This window comes from Oncorhynchus clarkii, chromosome 1, assembly GCF_045791955.1.
Source record: "Oncorhynchus clarkii lewisi isolate Uvic-CL-2024 chromosome 1, UVic_Ocla_1.0, whole genome shotgun sequence".
Taxonomy (NCBI): Eukaryota; Metazoa; Chordata; class Actinopteri; order Salmoniformes; family Salmonidae; genus Oncorhynchus; species Oncorhynchus clarkii.
The window spans coordinates 23,580,443-23,601,628 of NC_092147.1; the positions used below are offsets into that span (position 1 = coordinate 23,580,443).

Below are 21,186 nucleotides of genomic sequence, written 5' to 3' on the forward strand. Positions count from 1 at the left end.
CATTTGATTTCCAAGTCCAGTAGGGTGAGGCTGGGTGCTGCAGACTGTTCCAGTGCCCTTGCCAATTCATTGATATATACACTGAGTGTACAAAACATTAAGGACACCTGCTCATTCCATTACATGGACTGACCAGGTGAATCCAGGTGAAAGCTATCATCCCTTATTGATGTCACTTGTTAAATCCACTTCAAATCAGTGTTGATGAAGGGGAGGAGACAGGTTATAGAAGGATTTTAAAGCCTTGAGAGACAGTTGAGACATGGATTGTATATGTGTGCCATTCAAAGGGTGAATGGGAAAGATAAAGATTTAAGTGCCTTTGAATGCGTATGGTAGCAGTCAGTCAGTCAGGTGCACCGGTTTGTGTCAAAAACTGCAATGCTGCTGGGTTTTTCACACTCAACAGTTTCCTGTATGTGTCAAGAATGGTCCAACATCCAAAGGACATCCAGCCAACTTGACACAACTGTGGGAAGCATTGAAGTCAAAATAAATAAAAACTAGGCAAGTCAGTTAAGAACAAATTCTTACTTACAATGACAGCCTACTTGTAAAGCCTCCCCTAACCCAATTGTGCGCCGCCATATGGGACTCATGATCATGGCTGGTTGTGATACAGCCTGGGATTGAACCCAGGTCTGTAGTGATGCCTCTAGCACTGCAATGTAGTGTCTTAGACCGCTGCGCTACCTGGGAGTTCCAACATCCCTGTGGAATGCTTTCGACACCTTGTAGAGTCCATGCCCCAACAAATTGAGGCTTTTCTGAAGGGGGTTGGGAGGTGAAACTCAATATTAGGAAAGTGTTCTTAATGTTTTGTACACTCAGTGTATGTTGAAGAGGGTGGGGCTCAAGATGTATCCCTGTCGCACCATACAGCCCTGAGAAAAATGTGTGTTTGTTGCCAATTTTAAGTGCACACGTGTTGTTTGTGTACATTGATTTTATAATGCCATATTTTTTTACCCAACACTGCTTGCCATCAGTTTGTATAGCAGACCCTCATACCAAATTGAGTCAAAAGCTTTTTTGAAATACACAAAGCTTGAGAATACTTTGCATTTGTTTGTTTGTCAATAAGGGTTTGCAGTGTGTACACGTGGTCTGTCGTACGGTATTTTGGTAAGAAGCCAATTCGACATTTTCTCAGGACATTGTTTTCACTGAGGAACTTGAAAAGAAATGGATACAATCTCTCTCTTTCTCTCTCTCTCTCTCTCTTTCAGTGACACAAACATGATGTCATTATTTCTCTGTCATTCTGGTCCAGTACCAATGTGTGGCTCATTTAGCTTGGCAGCCATTTCGGCTGGCCAGTTCAGCAACAGTCCCACCCACTGTAGCTCAATAAAACACTTTCTTTCCTTAACTTTCTGCTCAATATTACATTTTTCAATGTCACCACCAAAGAAGGTGTGATGTGCTCCCATATGTAGGGAATCTTTGGTGTGTAGTTAAGAGATTTTTAACTATAGCCTGATATGCTTTATTTCAATCTTCCAAACAATGAGCAGCACAGAATGTGAGTCAGGAACCAGTGATCAGGAACCAGATGCATCCTTTGTGAAGGTGGATTATATTGTGGAAGTTAGTTGAAACTGATCAATCAAGTGTCCAAAATAAGTCATAATGAACCTGTCCATGATCAGAATTATATTAATCTGTGACATTTTAGGTCAGAGTAACCATCCTATAAAGTTGTGCCCAAGGCTATGCAAATAATGCGCATCAGTAGCATGTTGTGATTTGTGAATTCCAAACAGGCAGTAACAAAGTGGTACAAAAGTTACATTTTATTTCATGGTTATTAGTTATTAAATACCAAATGTTTTGTTAACCCCCTGATGAAAGTAAATGAGTCTATAATCTACAGGGTAATGCAGTAATTTAATATGATCTATATGAGCTCACTTCTCTTTATGCACTGCCTTTCCAACCCAGGAAAGTTTACTTGAAAGGGTTTTAGGTAAGAGATTCCTATGCCACCCCTCTCACCCCTGCTGTCCCCTGCCCATCCCACTGCCCAATGTGGTCTCAAGACTTTTCATATTTTTCTGTACGCAAATCTGAGACGCTCCATCTGGTATGCTGCTTTAAGAGAGCACGCCACTTTGTACAGGACAGCAGTCTGCTTTAGGTAATGAACGAAAGTTTGCTGCAATGTGTGTGAGAGAAAAGCTGACACCAATTTACCCATGTATAACATAGGACTATAATGTTTGACATAGCATCAAATTTGAATCAGGTTTCAAAGGACTTTTGTTTTTTGCATTATATGTTATGCTTCATATCGTACGTATTAATTTGTGAACATCCATCACCCATTTCATATGATATGTTAGGAATTGCAATTCGTACCATATGTTACAAATTTGCTAAATGTTTAATATTTTATGAATTTGCAAAACGTATGCTATATTACGAATTCCAATTTGTTGTTCCTAACGTTAGCTTGGTGGCTAGGGGTTAAGGTTAGGAGTTAGGTTAAAGTTAGGGGAGGGGTTAGCTAAAAGGGTTAGGGGAAGGGTTAGCTAAAAGGGGTAAGGTTAGGGCTAACATGCTAAGTAATCGCAAAGTAGCTAAAATGCTAAAGTTGTCGGTGATGAGATTTGAACACACAATTTTTGGTTTGCTAGATGTTTACATTATACGCCCACCCATCTACTTTGACCAACCACCCTATTTTAAGTAACCTTCTGTCTTATGTAACCATACCAAACGTAACACACCATACACATGGCTGTATCCCGGATTTACGTTTACTATGTTACGTCTAGTCTATGAGACCAGTCTGCACTGCCAGGCGCAGCTCTCATGGCCACGTCTCAAAACTCTTTGTAGGCTACGCAAACTAACACTCTGAAGGCAGTGGATGTTTGCCTAAAGACCGTGAATGTAATACAACAGTTAGTTTCAGAGCTCTCCTCACTCATTGCGGTCTCGTCGCCCAGCAACACAGCGGAGAAGGTAAAGTATTCATGCAATAACGAACTACTGGGACTGACCAGCTCCGACAAAAACATTTTTTTAGCGACATTGTTTTATGTATCTGTGGATCACGGTTACCGATCGCTGTTTGTAACAGTGTTTGTCCACTGTTGTCTGGTATGTAGTTCTGTATGATATTGGATAGTCCGAAACTAAGGATTGCACCCCTACAGACAGTTTAATTTAGGCTAATGTAGCTGAGTGTTCCGTTCAATTTCAGCACATTACTTTTAAAAAATGTATTCGGGTTTAAAATTAATACAAGGCCTATCTAAAGAATAATTATGTTTTATTATGTATGTTATGTATTATGTATGAATACTTATATACAGTACATGTATTATTATATAGGCATATATATACCATATAAATTATGTTAACGTGTCCTAAATGTAGACTATTCATTAATTTTAACTGTTCGATGAAGAAACTTTGTAGCATGCCTTTGCCCATTGATTTTGGGACCTGTACCCCTTTCCCCATTTACAGGCATAGCCTCGACCAGACCGACAGCGTCATTGCATCAATGCTGCAATTTTTTTTTCATTATGCAATCCAACATTTTTTGTAGAAATGTGTAGTGATATTTTTTTTTAGGTGTCAGGAGCGCAAATATTTTTTTTTTATTAACTCAATCAAAGTTTGTACCATCAAATCAAATGTATTTATAAAGCACCTTTTACATCAGCAGATGTCACATAGTGCTTATACAGAAACCCAGCCTAAAACCCCAAACCGCAAGCAAAGCAGATGTAGAAGCACAGTGGCTAGGAAAATCTCACTAGAAATGCAGGAACCTATGAAGAAACCTAGAGAGGAACCAGGCTCCGAGGGGTGGCCAGTCTTCTTCTAGCTGTGCCAGGTAGCGATTATAAAAGTACAGGGCCATTAAGAACAGATCGTATTTTTCAAGATGTTCAAACGTTCATAGATGACCAGCAGGTTCAAATAATAATCACAGTGGTTGTAGAGGGTGTAAAAGGACAGCACCTCAGGAGTAAATGTCAGTTGGCTTTTCATAGCCAAGCATTCAGAGGTCGCGAGAGGGGGTCGAAAACAGCAGGTCCGGGATAAGGTAGTATTTCCGGTGAACAGGTCAGGGTTCCATAGCCGCAGGCAGAACAGTTGAAACTGGAGAAGCAGTTGAATATTATAATGGAATATGCATAAAATGCCTCCTCCAATTGCAACATCTGCTTATGCCCACATGTATTGTCTCAAGAAAATGTTATATTTTTAAAACCCTCAATCACCAAGTTGGGCATACCTAATTTCAAAATAGGCCATCATCACTGTCAATCATGAATGATAATTCTTCACATTTTACCAGTGAATTAGAGCAGATGGTGTTAACAAACTATTAGCCTTGTATTTATTTTGTTTTAATCAAAACATATCCTGCCTAGTGGCACACACTTTTGAGTTTTGGCCTATTCAACTTCAGTTAACCATCCTAAAATCTCACTAGAAATTAGGTGTTTTTGGTGTAACAGTAAAATTATAGACCTACTATGCTATTCTATTTGGTTTTGTTATGTAAAATACTCATTCATCATTATGTGATCTTGCAGGACACTTCAGAATATTTTTTCCTGAAATATTTTTACCAGCTCCTTGTATTCTCAAATTGAAAAAAGGCACTCCAGCAGCACTACATCCCTGGATATGCGTCCAACAAAAGTTAAACATTTACGTTTTGTTACTATTTCTGTCAAGTCCACACATACAATTTGATGTATACGTATGCACCACACAGAACACACTGCAACTGCCTCTGCAATGCAAGGCTAATGCAGCGTTCCATTGGAAATTAATGTACTTCTGGTGTACCAAAACACAATGACGCTGTCGGTCTGATCAAGGTGTTAGGCACTAGGCCTATATATTACATCAATCAATCAAAATCAGTAGATGTCACACAGTGCTATACAGAAACCCAGACTTCAACCCCAAACAGCAAGCAATGCAGATGTAGAAGCACAGTGGCTAGGAAAAACTCACTAGAAAGGCCGAAACCTAGGAAGAAATCTAGAGAGGATCCAGGCTCTGAGGGGTGGCCAGTCCTCTTCTGGCTGTGCCTGGTGGAGATTATTAGAGTACATGGCCATTAAGGCCAGATTGTTCTTTAAGATGTTCACACGTTCATAGATGACCAGCAGGGTCGAGTGATAATCAGTGGTTGTAGAGGGTGCAACAGGAGCAACACCTCAGGAGTAAATATCAGTTGGCTTTTCATAGACGATTATTCAGAGGTCGAGACAGCAGGTGCTGTAGAGAGAGAAGGTCGAAATCAGCAGGTCTGGGACAAGGTAACACATCTGGTGAGCAGGTCAATGTTCCATAGCCACAGGCAGAACTGTTGAAACTGGAGCAGCAGCACGAACAGGTGAACTGGGGACAGGTAGGAGTAATCAGGCCAGTTAATCCTTAGGCATGGTCCTGTGGCTCAGGTCCTCCGGTAGTGGAGGGAGAGAGAATTCGAGGGAGCATACTTAAATTCACACAGGACACCAGATAAGACACCCACTTTGCCAAAGTGCAGACCCCACAACACTAAAGGGACATCAACAGACCACAAACTTACTACCCTGAGACAAGGCTGAGTGTAGCCCTCAAAGATCTCCTCCACCACACAAGCCCTAGGAGGCACAAAACAGGACAGGAAGATCACGTCAGTGACTCAACCCACTAAAGTGACGCACCCCTCCTAGTGACGACATGGAGGAGCACTAGTAAGCCAATGACTCAGCCCCCGTAATAGGGTCGGAGGCATAGAATCTCTCCCAGCGGAGAGAGGGGAGCCCTCCAGGCAAACAGCAAGGGCGGTTCATCTCTCCAGTGCCTTGCTGTTCACATTCACACCCCTGGGCCAGACTACACTCAATCATAAGATATACTGAAGAGATGAGTCTTCAGTAAAGACTTAAAGGTTGAGACCGAGTCTGCGTCTCTCACATGGATAGGCAGACCATTCAATTAAAATGTAGCTCTATAGGAGAAAGCCCTGCCTCCGGCTGTTTGCTTAGAAACAATAAGGAGGCCTGTGTCTTGTGACCATAGCGTACGTGTAGGTATGTATGGCAGGACCAAATCGGAGAGATAGGTAGGAGCACGCCCATGTAATGCTTTGTAGGTTAGCAGTAAAACCTTGAAATCAGCCCTTGCCTTAACAGGAAGCCAGTGTATAGAGACTAGTACTGGAGTAATATGATAACATTTTTGGGTTCTAGTCAAGATTCTAGCAGCCGTGTTTAGCACTAACTGAAGTATATTTAGTGATTTATTCGGGTAGCCAGAGAGTAGAGCATTGCAATAGTCTAATCTAGATGTGACAAAAACATGGATTCATTTTTCTGCATCATTTTTGGACAAAAAAAATTCAGATTTTTTGCTATGATACAGAGATTGAAAAAAATCTGTTCTTGAAATATTTGTGATATGTTCGTCAAAAGAGACATCAAGGTCCAGAATAACGCGGAGGTCCTTCACAGTTTTGATGTGTACATATACTATCTGGGGGGCCTGACCTCCAGGGGGCTCGTGGGCCCCCCGGGGAGCTCGTAGCACTCACCCATCGCCTTGCGGGGGTGAGTGCTACGCCAGTGTTCATTGATGACATATTCCTTCTATTCCAGGGCACAGCACAGGAACTTCATACATTTCACTCCTTCATCAATACAAGCAGAGAACATCTGAAATTCACTCTCACCTTTTATGTGCATGAAACAAGTTTTATGGACATTTTGATAAAGAGGGAGGGGGTTGCTTTAGCACGGATCTATACAGGAAGCCAACGAATGAGAATTCCCTGTTATGCGGAGATAGCTTCAACAATATACACCCCTGAAAAAGAGCTTCCCTATCAGCCAATACAGTCACATACGCAGGATCTGTTGAACACAGAGTGACTATGACAAAAATGCTCACTGTCTGGATGGGCGCTTTAGACAGTGGGGTTAACCAGAGGATTGGCTGCATGATGCACGGGTCCGTTACAAAAATATGACCCAGGATGAGAGCTTCACTCTCAAACCACCCCGCCCCCCTGACCAACGAGTCCAATGCTTTTTTCAATACTCCCCACTAGGCAAACAGTTCGACCACGTCATTAAAAAAAACACTGGCACATATTGAGCACTGACCCACAACTGGAAAATACTTGTAAATAAATGTTAGAATTATTATGAATAAATGAATAAACAATATCCCCATTTCAAATAGAATTGTAGCTAAGTAAACTTACTTGACTTCATAAGAAGGGATTGTGTGACACGAACAAGGAGTAATTCAAGTTAATGAACACCATTCCAACTAGGAAGAAAGAAATGGTTTGTGGATTAAGTAAACAGATAAAGTAGTTAACCTATGGTTGAACTGACAAAACTGAGCTCTGGGGTGCTTTAGATAAAGAAGTGAGTGCATTCCTAGGTTTTCTGTTAATTAGAACTGTCATGTGAGTGTGTTAGTAAGTTAGAATGAACTTTTAGCCTCACTTTGTCCCGGTCGAGAGGAGGAGATTCTGTTAAGCAATGAAATGACGTCATGTTATTGTATATAAACTGTTGCTCGTAGTAACGTGGCAGCGCGCTCCAAGAATAAATTCTGTTACCTATTATTGATAAGACTGGTCTCCGTCTATTTTATGCAAACAATAATCTTACAAATTCTCATGAAATAGATTAAGGGAATTCAATTAATGAAAACACATTGGTATAATTAAATTACAGTAACAATAAACCAAGCAGGTAGTCTTCAGACGCGGCCCCAACATCAGTTAAATGGTGGTGAGGTCTGATCTTCCACGGCTACCATGTAGCACCTTCCTAGACAATGTCGGACGGTAATTACAGATGTGACAGATGTACCCAGTGTAACTTGAACAAATGTTCAATCACCCCAATACGCTTAACCAGCATGGTTGTCACAGCATCACAGCACAACAGCACAGCTATCACAGCACAATGTTCAATCACCTCATTACAGACAAGGCCATTCAGATTCAGGGTTTCATCAAGTGTTCTATAAAACATTTGGTATAACTTATCAAATGTATTTCTGGTTCATGCTATGTAGGATAAATTAAACAAGCTCTTACAATGCATAGCAGGATAGGAGAACACAGGAGTAATATCAGGACTATTGATCAGAGAAACCTTGTGGCTGCGCATTTAATGTTTGACCTGGTCCACCTGGCAAAAAAATGGCCACAGCCCGCAACCCTCAGTACTGGGGACATCATGGAAAGAATCGTGATTGACCACTACATCCCTGCCTTACCTTACGAGTTAAAGGTTGTCAGCCTGGGCAGTCCTACCACAGCGGACGGAGTGGTTTACCTTGTTCAGTGATGCAACTGAAGAACTGCTCAAACCCAGTCAGAATTGTGTTTTCCAACATGAAGCAAAGACAGGGAATAGAGGGGTGGATACTGACATCCGAGAGTGCTACTGCTGTGGCGAAATAGGACGTATCGCATGGAACTGTCCCAAGAAGGAGGAACCCATGCAGGTTGACATTTCCAATCTACCCATGTCCAAGCCCTCCGCCACCCACCGTACCTCAGTCGGGTACAGGTCCAAGTTGATGCTCTTCTAGACTCCCAGAGCTTGGTCTCCCTCAGCATGCCTTCACTATTAACCCAGCCACAGAGAACTACCACTCCAACCATGGACATCACCTGTGTACACGGGGACACCAAAACTTACCCATCCGCAGATTTAGAGATTAACACCACCAGAGGGCAGTTCCGAAGTAACCTAGGTTTGGTTGAGAACCTACCATGCCCCGTGCTACTGGGTCGCGGCTGTCCATATTTCAAGAATTAAGGAACGGACTACAGGACAAAGGAGCTGGCTGTGCCAGTAATAGGGCATGCCAGGCATCCTTCACATTTTCCGGTGAAAAGAAAATGAAACTGCTACCAAACAACTCCCTGACCTATGAAAAGAAAATTAGCAAGTTGCTACTTACCTGCCAACTTCCGTAGCCGACACTCGAGTTCTCCTGGGAGAAGAAGGGGAAGGAAATGATGAAGAGGCAGGAAAGTCAGTGAGGATGAATGGGCCAGAAATGGTGGAAGGGGAGGAACAGGAAGCACAGGCCGAAGGGCTTGGAAATTCTGATGCATATGACATGTTCCCTCCTGAGTTAGCACAGTATAGGGGAAGGTTTGGTACTGCTCAGCTGGAAGACCCCACACTACAGAAAGCCAGACAGAATGTCAAGGTAATCAATGGAGTACCTGTAAATCCTGCTCATGTCCTCACCTTTCCCAATTTTTCAATGAACAACCATCTCTTATATACCAGGACACTAAGTCCCATAACGTCACAGTGGAGCAGCTGTTGGTTCCTACCCCGTTTTGGTGTACAGTGCTGAACCTGGCCCATAGCCACTTGTTGGGAGGACATTTACAGAGAGGGAAAACACAAGAATGGGTGTTACAACGTTTCTTCTAGCCGGGGGTGTATGCAGATATGGTAAGGTATTATCAAGGGTGTCCTGTTTGGCAGAGAACCTCACCCCTCCCGGATTTACTAAATCCTTTAATCCCGTTGCCAGTGATAGATACGCCATTGGATATAATTGCTATGGATTTAATTGGACCCTTACCACGGTCGGCAAAAGGGTTTCAACATATACTGGTCACAGTTTATTATGCCACCAGGTATCCCGAGGCTATCCCCTGCATAGTGCCAACACCAAGAGCATCTCCAGAGAGCTGCTACAGATGTTTTCCAGGGTAGGTTTACCCTGAGAGATCCTGACAGACCAAGGTATGGTGTTCATGTCCAAGGTGATGAAAGATTTATGTAAATTACTTCAAATCACTTGCGCACATTTGTATATCACCCCCAGACTGACGGCCTAGTCGAGAGATTCAATAGAACCATGAAATCCATGCTCAGACGGACCATTGAGCGGGATGGGCAAAACTGGGACCAGCTCTTCCCGTTTTTGATGTTCGCCATAAGTGAGGTACCCCTGGCATCCACTGGTTTTTCCCCATTTGAGCTATTGTTTTCCCACAGGCCCTGGGGATTGTTAGATGTGATGAGGGAGAACTTGGAACAACAGTCCAGCCCCCACAACACGGTCATAGAACACATTGAAGACATGAGAGAACGCATAAACGCGTTGGTAATGCCTATTGTGAAGGAACATTTACAGCAGGCCCAAGAAGCCCAGAGTCGAGTGTATAACCGTCCCACTCAACCCCGAGAGTTCGCCCCCAGGGGATCGGGTTATGGTGTTAGTACCCATGACGGTATGTAAATTCCTGGCCACATGGCGGGGTCCCTACGAGGTGCTGCAGAAACTGGGGCTGTGAACTACCTTATCCGTCAGCCAGGGAGAAGGAAGCCAGAACAGGTGTATCATATTAACCTTTTTAAAAAGTGGGTGAGTCAATAGGCACTGTTGGGGAGGGACAAACACACAGACATCAGTACTTTCGTCCACTTCCTCTTCCGAGAACCTGCTGGAGGAGATTACCCTTGGAGAGGTATTGCTGTCTCAGTTACGTTAGTTGGTTTTGAAAAATATAGATGTATTTTTTTCCTTACCAGGACACGCCCATCACATCCATCATGACATGCATCATGACATCATCACACCTCTGGGGATACGGGTCCACCAAAAACCTTAACTCTGACCCCGGCAGCTCGTTAGAAGACGGCATTCTCCTCTCCAGACGGGCTGTTCCAATATGTGTGACTGCCCTTTGGACTTCATGGAGCCCCCGCCACGTTTCAAAGGCTGATGGACCTCATTTTGCGGCCACATCAATCCTATGCTGCAGCCTACCTGGACAATGTGATAATCCACAGTCGCATGTGGGAGGAGCACCTAATCCATTTAACAGCGGTCCTCGACCCCCTCGGCAAGCAGTTTTCAACAGCCAACCCAAAGAAATGCACGTTGGGGGTATGTGAAGCAAAGTATCTGGGCTATTCTATAGGGCGAGGGTTGATCAAACCACAAGAGAAGAATGTCGCTGTGATCCAGGATTAGCCTTGAGATACCTGGGGTACCTTCCTGGGAATAACCGGTGATTACACACATTTCATCCAAGATTATGCAATCATTGCAGGACCCCTGTGTGACCTGACCCGGAAGGCCAAACCTACCATGGTACAGTGGAACCCTGCGGCCGAAGAGGCATTCCAGAAACTGAAAACGGCCTTATGCACTGCCCCTGTGTTGTGTTCACCGGATTTCTCGAAACCTCTGATTGTAGAGACAGATGCATCGGACACTGGAATTGCAGCTGTAATCTCGCAGGAAGAGGAACATCCTGTGCTGTACATTAGCCATAAATTAATCCCCCACAAAACCAAATATGCAACAGTGGAAAAAGAGTGTTTGGCAATCAAATGGGCTCTGGAGTTTTTTAACTATTATGTTTTGGGCCGCAAGTTTGTGTTGATGACCGATCACGATCCCCTTACCTGGATGAAACAGAATAAGCACACTAACGCCCGGATCACCCGGTGGTTCCTCAGCCTCCAGCCGTTCCACTATCGGAGCGTCCACCGTTTTGGGTTCTACACATGGTAATGCAGATGCCATGTCCCGTATGCATGCCATGTTTTCTTTGACCGCTCTGACCACAGGGTCAATGCTGGGGGGAAAGGTATGTAGCGGTTTCAGGGGTTGTGTGGTGGATGGACAGTATGTGCCTGCAAGGTTTCTGGGATTTCTGGCTGCCAGGACCACGGACAGCAATGGGAAGTATTCCCCAGAGGCAGGACCATGGACAGCTCAGGGGAAACTGCCAGACTGCAGCAGAACAGCCACACCTGTCTCCAGTTGTAATTAGAGACTAAATGGCAGACAGGTGAAACCAATCAGGGCCTCTACTTAACCGCACTCTGGGTTTGCTTTCTTTGTCTTTCCTTTGACCCCGGCATGCAAACGAGGAGGAGGCTGTTGGAGACACTGAGCATACGGTGGAGAAGGATGTTTACCAGAATAAAGGAACTGATGATTTCAACACGGAGTGAACCCCAAAGACCAAGAGTGGAGGACCATCCACTGATGACGGCGTATTTATTTTGTTTGAGTTTTGTGTATCAGGAACGCTGCCGGTACATGATCCTTTTTTTTACCGTGTTAACCCTTCACGTGGACTGGTGGTGTGTCTTTGTATATGTAAACCCTGCCTTACCAAGATCATGGCGCCGAAACCGCCACCTTGTCACAACTGATTGGCTCAAACGCATTAAGAAGGAAAGAAACACAATAAATGACATGAACTTTTAACAAGGCACACCTGTTAATGGGAATGCATTCCAGGTGACTACCTCATGAAGCTGGTTGAGAGAATGCCAAGATTGTGCAAAGCTGTCAAGGCAAAGGGTGGCTACTTTGAAGAATCTCAAATATAAAATGTATTTTGATATATTATTTCATAGTTTTGATGTTTTCACTATTATTCTACAATGTAGAAAATAGGAAAAGTAAAGAAACTCTTGAATGAGTAGGTGTGTCCAAACTTTTGACTGGTACTGAATGTCACATTGATTTCTCTTGCCATCCAGGTCTCCACTTGTTCATTTTGTATATATTGAAATGAAATTATTAGAGGTACACAAGTAGTTATTGTAATAAGTCACTGTAATTTTATCTACGACCACCGCACGGCCTGCGCGTAATGGGCGGGTATTCCAACCATTTCTAATGTAATCTTTTTTTAATGTTGTCTACTGTAGGTTTTAACTCTGCCTGATTTTGTTTAAGTGATAATGCCAGAGAAGCCCGTGTTTGTGCAAATCGTGCCAATATCAAATCAAAGTTTATTTGTCACGTGCGCTGAATACAGTGAAATGCTTACTTACAGGCTCTAACCAATAGTGCAAAAAAGGTGTTAGGTGAGCAATAGGTAAGTAGAGAAATAAAACAACAGTAAAAAGACAGGCTATATACAGTAGTGAGACTACATACAGACACCGGTTAGTTTGAGGTAGTATGTACATGTAGATATGGTTAAAGTGACTATGCATATATGATCAACAGAGAATAGCTGTAGTGTAAAAGAGGTGGGTGGCGGGACACAATGCAGATAGCCCGGTTAGCCAATGTGCGGGAGCACTGGTTGGTCGGCCCAACTGAGGTAGTATGTACATGAATGTATAGTTAAAGTGACTATGCATATATGATAAACAGAGAGTAGCAGCAGCGTAAAAAGAGGGTTTGGGGGGGGTTTGGGGGGGCACACAATGCAAATAGTCCGCTTAGCCATTTGATTACCTGTTCAGGAGTCGTATGGTGTGGGGATAAAAACTGTTGAGAAGCCTTTTTGTCCTAGACTTGGCACTCCGGTACCGCTTGCCATGCGGTAGTAGAGAGAACAGTCTATGACTGGGGTGGCTGGGATCTTTGACAATTTTTAGAGCCTTCCTCTGACACCGCCTGGTGTAGAGGTCCTGGATGGCAGGCAGCTTGGCCCCAGTGATGTATTGTGCCGGATGCACTACCCTCTGTAGTGCCTCATTCAAGAGTTTCAAGAGGCCGAGCAATTGCCGTTACCAGGCAGTGATGCAACCATGCTCTCGATATTGCAGCTGTAGAACCTTTTGAGGATCTCAGGACCCATGCCAAATCTTTTTAGTTTCCAGAGGGGGAATAGGCTTTGTCGTTCCCTCTTCACGACTGTCTTGGTGTGTTTCGATCATTCTAGTTTGTTGTTGATGTGAACTTGAAACTCTCAACCTGCTCCACTACAGTTCCGTCAATGAGAATGGGGGCGTGCTCGGTCCTCCTTTTCCCGTAGTCCATAATCATCTCCTTAGTCTTGGTTACGTTGAGGGATAGGTTGTTATTCTGGCACCACAACGCCAGGTCTCTGACCTCCTCCCTATAGGCTGTCTCATCGTTGTCTGTGATCAGGCCTACCACTGTTGTGTCGTCTGCAAACTTAATGATGGTGTTGGAGTCGTGCCTGGCCATGCAGTCGTGGGTGAACAGGGAGTACAGGAGAGGACTGAGCACTTACCCCTGTGGAGCACCAGTGTTGAGGATCAGCCTGGCAAATGTGTTGCTACCTAGCCTCACCACCTAAATCAAATCAAATCAAATTTATTTGTCACATACACATGGTTAGCAGATGTTAATGCGAGTGTAGCGAAATGCTTGTGCTTCTAGTTCCGACAATGCAGTAATAACCAACGAGTAATCTAACTAACAATTCCAAAACTACTACCTTATACACACAAGTGTAAAGGGATAAAGAATATGTACATAAAGATATATGAATGAGTGATGGTACATAGCGGCATAGGCAAGATGCAGTAGATGGTATCGAGTACAGTATATACATATGAGATGAGTATGTAAACAAAGTGGCATAGTTTAAAGTGGCTAGTGATACATGTATTACATAAAGATGCAGTAGATGATATAGAGTACAGTATATACGTATACATTTGAGATGAATAATGTAGGGTATGTAAACATTATACTAAGTAGCATTGTTTAAAGTGGCTAGTGATATATTTTACATCAATTCCCATCAATTCCCATTATTAAAGTGGCTGGAGTTGAGTCAGTGTGTTGGCAGCAGCCACTCAATGTTAGTGGTGGCTGTTTAACAGTCTGATGGCCTTGAGATAGAAGCTGTTTATCAGTCTCTCTGTCCCAGCTTTGATGCACCTGTACTGACCTCGCCTTCTGGATGATAGCGGGGTGAACAGGCAGTGGCTCGGGTGGTTGTTGTCCTTGATGATCTTTATGGCCTTCCTGTGACATCGGGTGGTGTAGGTGTCCTGGAGGGCAGGTAGTTTGCCCCCGGTGATGCGTTGTGCAGACCTCGCTACCCTCTGGAGAGCCTTACGGTTGTGGGCGGAGCAGTTGCCGTACCAGGCGGTGATACAGCCCGACAGGATGCTCTCGATTGTGCATCTGTAGAAGTTTGTGAGTGCTTTTGGTGACAAGCCAAATTTATTCAGCCTCCTGAGGTTGAAGAGGCGCTGCTGCGCCTTCTTCACGATGCTGTCTGTGTGGGTGGACCAATTCAGTTTGTCTGTGATGTGTACGCCGAGGAACTTAAAACTTACTACCCTCTCCACTACTAGGAGAGGGGTGGCCTGTCAGGAATTCCAGGATCCAGTTGCAGAGGGAGGTGTTTAGTCCCAGGATCCTTACCTTAGTGATGAGCTTTGAGGGTAGAATGGTGTTGAACGCTGAGCTGCAGTCAATGAATAGCATTTTCACATAAGTGTTCCTTTTGTCCATGTGTGAAAGGGCAGTGTGGAGTGCAATAGAGATTGCATCATCTGTGGATCTGGGCGGTATGCAAATTGGAGTGGGTCTAGGGTTTCTGGGATAATGGTGTTAATGTGAGCCCGTACCAACCTTTCAAAGCACTTCATGGCTATGGACGTGAGTCCTACGGGTCTGTAGTCATTTAGGCAGGTTGCCTTTGTGATCTTGGGCACAGGGACTATGGTGGTCTGCTTGAAACATGTTGGCATTACAGACTCAATCAGGGACATGTTGAAAATGTCAGTGAAGACACCTGCCAGTTGGTCAGCACATGCCCGGAGCACACGTCCTTGTAATCCGTCTGGCCCCGCAGCCTTGTGTATGTTGACCTGTTTAAAGGTCTTACTCACGTCGACTATGGAGAGCATGATCACACAGTCATACGGAACAGCCGATGCTCTCATGCATGCATCAGTGTTGCTTGCCTCGAAGCGAGCATAGAAATGATTTAGCTCGTCTGGTAGGTCTTGTGTTACTGTAATTTAGTTATTCCAATATGTTTTCATTAATTGAATTCCCTTAATCTATTTTATGAGAATTTGTAAGATTCTTGTTTGCATAAAATAGACGGAGACCAGTCTTATCAATAATAGGTAACAGAATTTATTCTCGGAGCGCGCTGCCACGTTACCACGAGCAACAGTTTATATACAATAACATGACGTCATTTCATTGCTTCTAAAGTGAATCTCCTCCTCTCGACCGAGACAAAGGGAACTTTAAAAGTTCATTCAAAGTTCAGTCTGACCCCCTAGCACATGCACAGGACACACAACAAAACTGAATTAACTTTTGACTCCTCACCATTATCGATCACCACTTAGCTGACAGTTCTAACTAACAGAAAACCTAGGAATGCACTCACTGCCTTATCTAAAACACCCCAGAGCTCAGTTTCGTCGGTTCAATCATAGGTTAACTACCTTATCTGTTTACTTAATCCACAAACCATTTCTTTCTTCCTAGTTGGAATGGTGTTCATTAACTTTAATTACTCCTTGTCCGTGTCACACAATCCCTTCTTATGAACTCATATTGTTAATCAGATATAATAAAACAGAGTATAAATTTACTTAGTTACAGTTCTATTTAAAATGAGAATATTGTTAATCATAATTTTCCTAACAGCTTGTGTCACTGGGCAGCTCGCAGCTGTGCTTCCCTTTGTAGTCTGTAATAGTTTGCAAGCCCTGCCACATAAGACGAGCGTCGGAGCCGGTGTAGTATGATTCAATCTTAGCCCTGTATTGATGCTTTGCCTGACTTCGGTAGCCAGCTGTACGGTGTTTCCTCCGACACATTGGTGCGGCTGGCTACTGGGTTAAGCTGGGTTAAGCGAGCAGTGTGTCAAGAAGCAGTGCTGCTTGGCGGGGTTGTGTTTCGGGGGACGCATGGTTCTCGACCTACACCTCTCCCGAGTCCGAACGGGAGTTGCAGCGATGGGACAAGACTGTAACTATCAATATGATATCACGAAATTGGGGGTAAAAATAAAATGACAAAATAAACTTCAAAAATAAAGGCTAGTATCAAATTTTACTGCTGGGTTGTGGTACACTGGCAATGTAGGAACGGTCATTTGAGCTTTCCGATTGGCCAGCGCAGTAGGTACTCTTGATATATCTATTACGTTTCGCCGGGTAGGTAGAGTTTGTACGTCCAGACAAATTAAATGGTTCAAAATGGGAACCCTGCCTAACTGGCATGCAGGACTTCTGAATCAAGTGCACTTACTACCAACAGCGAAAGATTAATACAAATTTTTAAAAGCAGCGCATGGCTTTTTCATTGGCTTTTCTACAGAAGTGTTTGTGAGTGAGCGACTAGGAATACCTTGAAGATCGACCAGTCGATCGCAATTATCCTGCTGGTAACCACTGTCTTAAGATAAATGCACTTACTCTAAGTCAATCTGGATAAGAGAATCTGCTAAAAGACTGAAATGTAAATGTCAAATGTAAATGCTTTACATACAGTTCTCATATTAGTGTATTGAATTATATAAAACAAATATTTTTTAAATATTGATGTCACAAACGTTTCATTTGTACATTCCTTTATAAAAAACATAATTATTTGTTACATTATTTGATTCACTTTATAAAACGTTGCAGTACAACTTATTTCTCAGTGAAGCAGAAATATAGCATTTTGCTAAGAACATGATTATTTGTCTCTCTGAAATGAAACCATCAAGTGATAGATTTTAAACAAATACATGTCTTTAATTAAACAACTCTATGCCATGATTAGTGAAAAACACATCTCTTTCATATTTTTTTTTGACAATAAAAACAAATTTACCAACATTTCTGAAGATGTGTATACATAGCATTTCTGAAGATGTGTATACATAGCATTTTGGAATGAAACTCTTAATATGCCTCTCCTTATTCTCTCCCTCCCCTTTCTCTCTCTCTCTCTCTCTCCCTCCCCTTTCTCTCTCTCTCTCTCCCCTCTCTCTCTCTCTCTCTCTCTCTCTCTCTCTCTCTCTCTCTCTCTCTCTCTCTCTCTCTCTCTCTCTCTCTCTCTCTCTCTCTCTCTCTCCTCTCTCTCTCTCTCTCTCTCTCTCTCTCTCTCTCTCTCTCTCTCTCCTCTCTCTCTCTCTCTCTCTCTCTCTCTCTCTCTCTCTCTCTCCTCCCCTCTTCTCTCTCTCTCTCTCTCTCTCTCTCTCTCTCTCTCTCTCCCCTTTTCTCTCTCTCTCTCTCTCTCCCCTTTCTCTCTCTCTCTCTCTCTCTCTCTCTCTCTCTCTCTCTCTCTCTCTCTCTCTCTCTCTCTCTCTCTCTCTCTCTCTCTCTCTCTCTCTCTCTCTCTCTCTCTCTCTCTCTCTCTCTCTCTCTCTCTCTCTCTCTCTCTCCCCTTTATATCTCTCTCTCTCCCTCCCCTTTCTCTCTCTCTCTCTCTTGCGCCCTCTCACCCTCCTATAAATTCCCAGCAGCTCACACAGAGAGTCTCCGGCATGCCGCGCTTCAGACTGACGCCACCGACCGTGGTGTTCCTGCTGCTTCTGCAGGGAGTGGCTGTGGTGCTGCTGTTTGGATGGTATGTCCAGCTCCTCCCTTGTGGTAGCCCTCCTTCCCAGGGCAAGGTCCACGTGCTCCTGCTGTCCTCATGGCGGTCTGGATCCTCCTTCCTGGGTCAGGTGTTCAGCCAGCACCCGTCTGTCTTCTACCTGATGGAGCCATCGTGGCATGTGTGGACCACTCTGCAGATGCCTGGAGCCCGGGCACTGCGCATGGCGGTGAGAGACCTGATGCGCAGCGTCTTCCAGTGTGACATGTCTGTCATGGATGCCTACACTCCCATCCAGCACAACATGTCAGCCCTCTTTATGTGGAGCCACAGCCGTGCCCTGTGCTCTCCCCCTGCCTGCCAGCTCACACCCCGCCACCTCTTCAGCAACGAGACAGAGTGCAAGCAGAAGTGTGACAGGCCTGGCCTGCAGGGGGCAGAAGAGGCCTGTCGGACCTACAGCCATGTGGTGCTCAAAGAGGTGCGCTTCTTTGAGCTAGACTCCCTGTACCCTCTCCTGCAGGACCCCACTCTGGACCTGCGCATCATCCACCTGGTGAGAGACCCGCGGGCCGTGGCGCGCTCCAGGGAGCAGTCAGCCAAAGCCCTAGTGAAGGATAATGCCCTGGTCCTGGAGCAAGGCAACACCAAGGTGGATGACACACAGTATCGCGTCATGCAGGAGATATGCCGCAGCCACATCCGCATCCACGAGAGGGCCATGCTCAAACCTCCAGACTTTCTACGTGGACGTTACAAGATGGTACGCTATGAGGACATGGTGAGAGACCCCTTGACAGAGATTGACAGTATGTATCAGTTTGTGGGGCTGGAGATGACACAGTCACTACAGGAGTGGATCTATAAGGTCACCCACGGTAAGGGCAAGGGCACCAAGAAGGAGGCCTTCCAAATCACCTCCCGCAACGCAGCAGACGTCTCTCAGGCTTGGCGTACTACTTTGCCCCATGACAAGGTAAGGAACATCCAGGAGGTGTGTAAGGGCGCCATGTCTTTGCTGGGGTATAGGACCGTTGACAGTGAGAAAGAACAGAAGAAACTTGACGTGGACCTTCTGACTCCCCGTGAACGATATCACTTCAGCTGGCTCCCTTCCAAAACTGACAATACAAACAATGAGTAGATAATATTTTCAGAGACCAAATCACACTGAAATGTATTTGTGGGAATGAGAACAATGCAACTATTCACCAACAGGAGGGTGTCAATATCCATCCCCTAAGGGAAATAGAACTGGAAAAAGAGCTTGGAGGCCAGTATTGGTTAGGGGTTAATGCAAAGTTCCCCAATAGGTGATCCACGGAACATAAAATACTGTCAAATCACCAGGAAATCAGCTCAAAATGATTTTAATTTAGGAAATCCATGCCCAAGTATTTACACTAATAAATAGAGAGGCATATGTGATCGTATCCCAGTGTAATCAAGGTTTGAAATGATTTTGTTTTTGTCAAATACTATATCTGATGAGTCTGTTTTGTCAAATACTATATCTGTTTGGGATTCTTGCGATCAGTTATTCCTGCCCCCCTGACCATCCACTCAAGGAAAAATCAGCCCAAGGCTGAATGTAATTGGGGACCCCTGGGTTAATGCATGTCACCGAGATGTAGATCTGCTTTGGTTTATGTTTACAGAGACTAATGGTTATGTTGTTTTATTTTCTCAATTCTAATCTTTCTTTATGTCATTGTTGTAATGTTCTATAGAGTACTGAAATAATGGTTAGCATTTGGGGAAGGAATGAAATAGTTAGGCACTGGGATATATCTTAAATCACATTGATTTCCAACCTACACATACTGGAGCCAGAGATGAAGCCCAACTCCGTGGCATGATGTTATTCCCGACCGGGGTTTGAGAAGAAGCTGCTGTACTGTAGCCGTCAGTGAAGACTGATGATAAGCCCTCTCTCTCAATCACAACCAGTTATGCTCAGAATGTATTGTAGTTTGAAGCACCAGATGAAAACACATTTACAAGTGTGCATGTGAGAAAGGGTGTAACTCAGTGTGCGTGTGAATGCCTGTGTGTTTGTAATGGTTTGGTGGTCTATGAAAGTGGATTTCTGGGTTTTGTTAGTGTGTATATCATTTTATATAAACAGGTACTCCATGGTTTAGTCCAGGATTAGACTTAATCTGTGTCTGGGAAACCTTGCAATGAGTGTTGGTCAGTGGCTTTGTTTACCGCCATAAGATCATTAATCAAGAATAGAGTGACCTTTTACACACAACACAGCATTGTTACACTGCAAAACAGTTTTGACACAGCATTGTTAAAAATGAAACAGTGTTATGACTTTGTTATGTCCTTAAAAAGTTTATGCACCATGCTCTTTGTTTAAGGAACATTTCCATAGTGTTGAATATCAATGACATATTTTAACTGAAGGGCATAATTAAATGTGGAATGTCCTCAAATATAGTTAAATAAAGGTTAAATAACATTTTTTAAATAAATATCTTTCTACTTTATTATATTGTGACTGATACTTTTAGGTGAGTCTGCTATGAAGTTTGCTATCCATGCAGTCGTCACACTTCAATATGGCTCCCAGTATAATGTGAACAAATCCCCTGCTATGTAAGTTATGTTGTTATTCATGGGTGTAGAAAAAAATGAATTTGGTTAAAATGATAGTGGTCTGGTGCCACCACTTGATTTGACTTTCTCACCTAGATCTGGCTTTGTTATACTTTGTTTTGTACAAATGACAGTAAGAATGCTTACTGTAGGCAATGCTAATGGAATAATCTTAATTTTCCCAATGTAATTATCTAATAATAACCAGATGATTTTATTTGATTATGGTGAGATTATGATGTACTGGTGATTTCTGAATTGATTTTGTTTGACATGTTGATTTATTAGCAATAAATGTTACATTTTATTAAA

At 43.6% G+C, this 21,186-nt stretch overlaps 1 protein-coding gene across 2 annotated transcripts; it reads left to right on the forward strand.

Annotated features, from left to right (window-relative positions):
• Window positions 1-2,822: 2,822 nt before the first annotated feature.
• On the forward strand, window positions 2,823-21,186 carry LOC139415785 (carbohydrate sulfotransferase 6). 2 transcript variants are annotated; one of them, XM_071163878.1, is made up of 2 exons: window positions 2,823-2,970; window positions 18,194-21,186. In XM_071163878.1, the coding sequence occupies exon 2, from the start codon at window positions 18,215-18,217 to the stop codon at window positions 19,409-19,411; it is 1,197 nt and encodes a 398-aa protein (XP_071019979.1). In that variant the 5' UTR covers window positions 2,823-2,970; window positions 18,194-18,214; the 3' UTR covers window positions 19,412-21,186. The 2 variants fall into 2 exon arrangements, with proteins under 2 accessions (XP_071019979.1, XP_071019987.1); XM_071163886.1 differs by having other exon boundaries at window positions 2,880-2,970; window positions 18,191-19,761.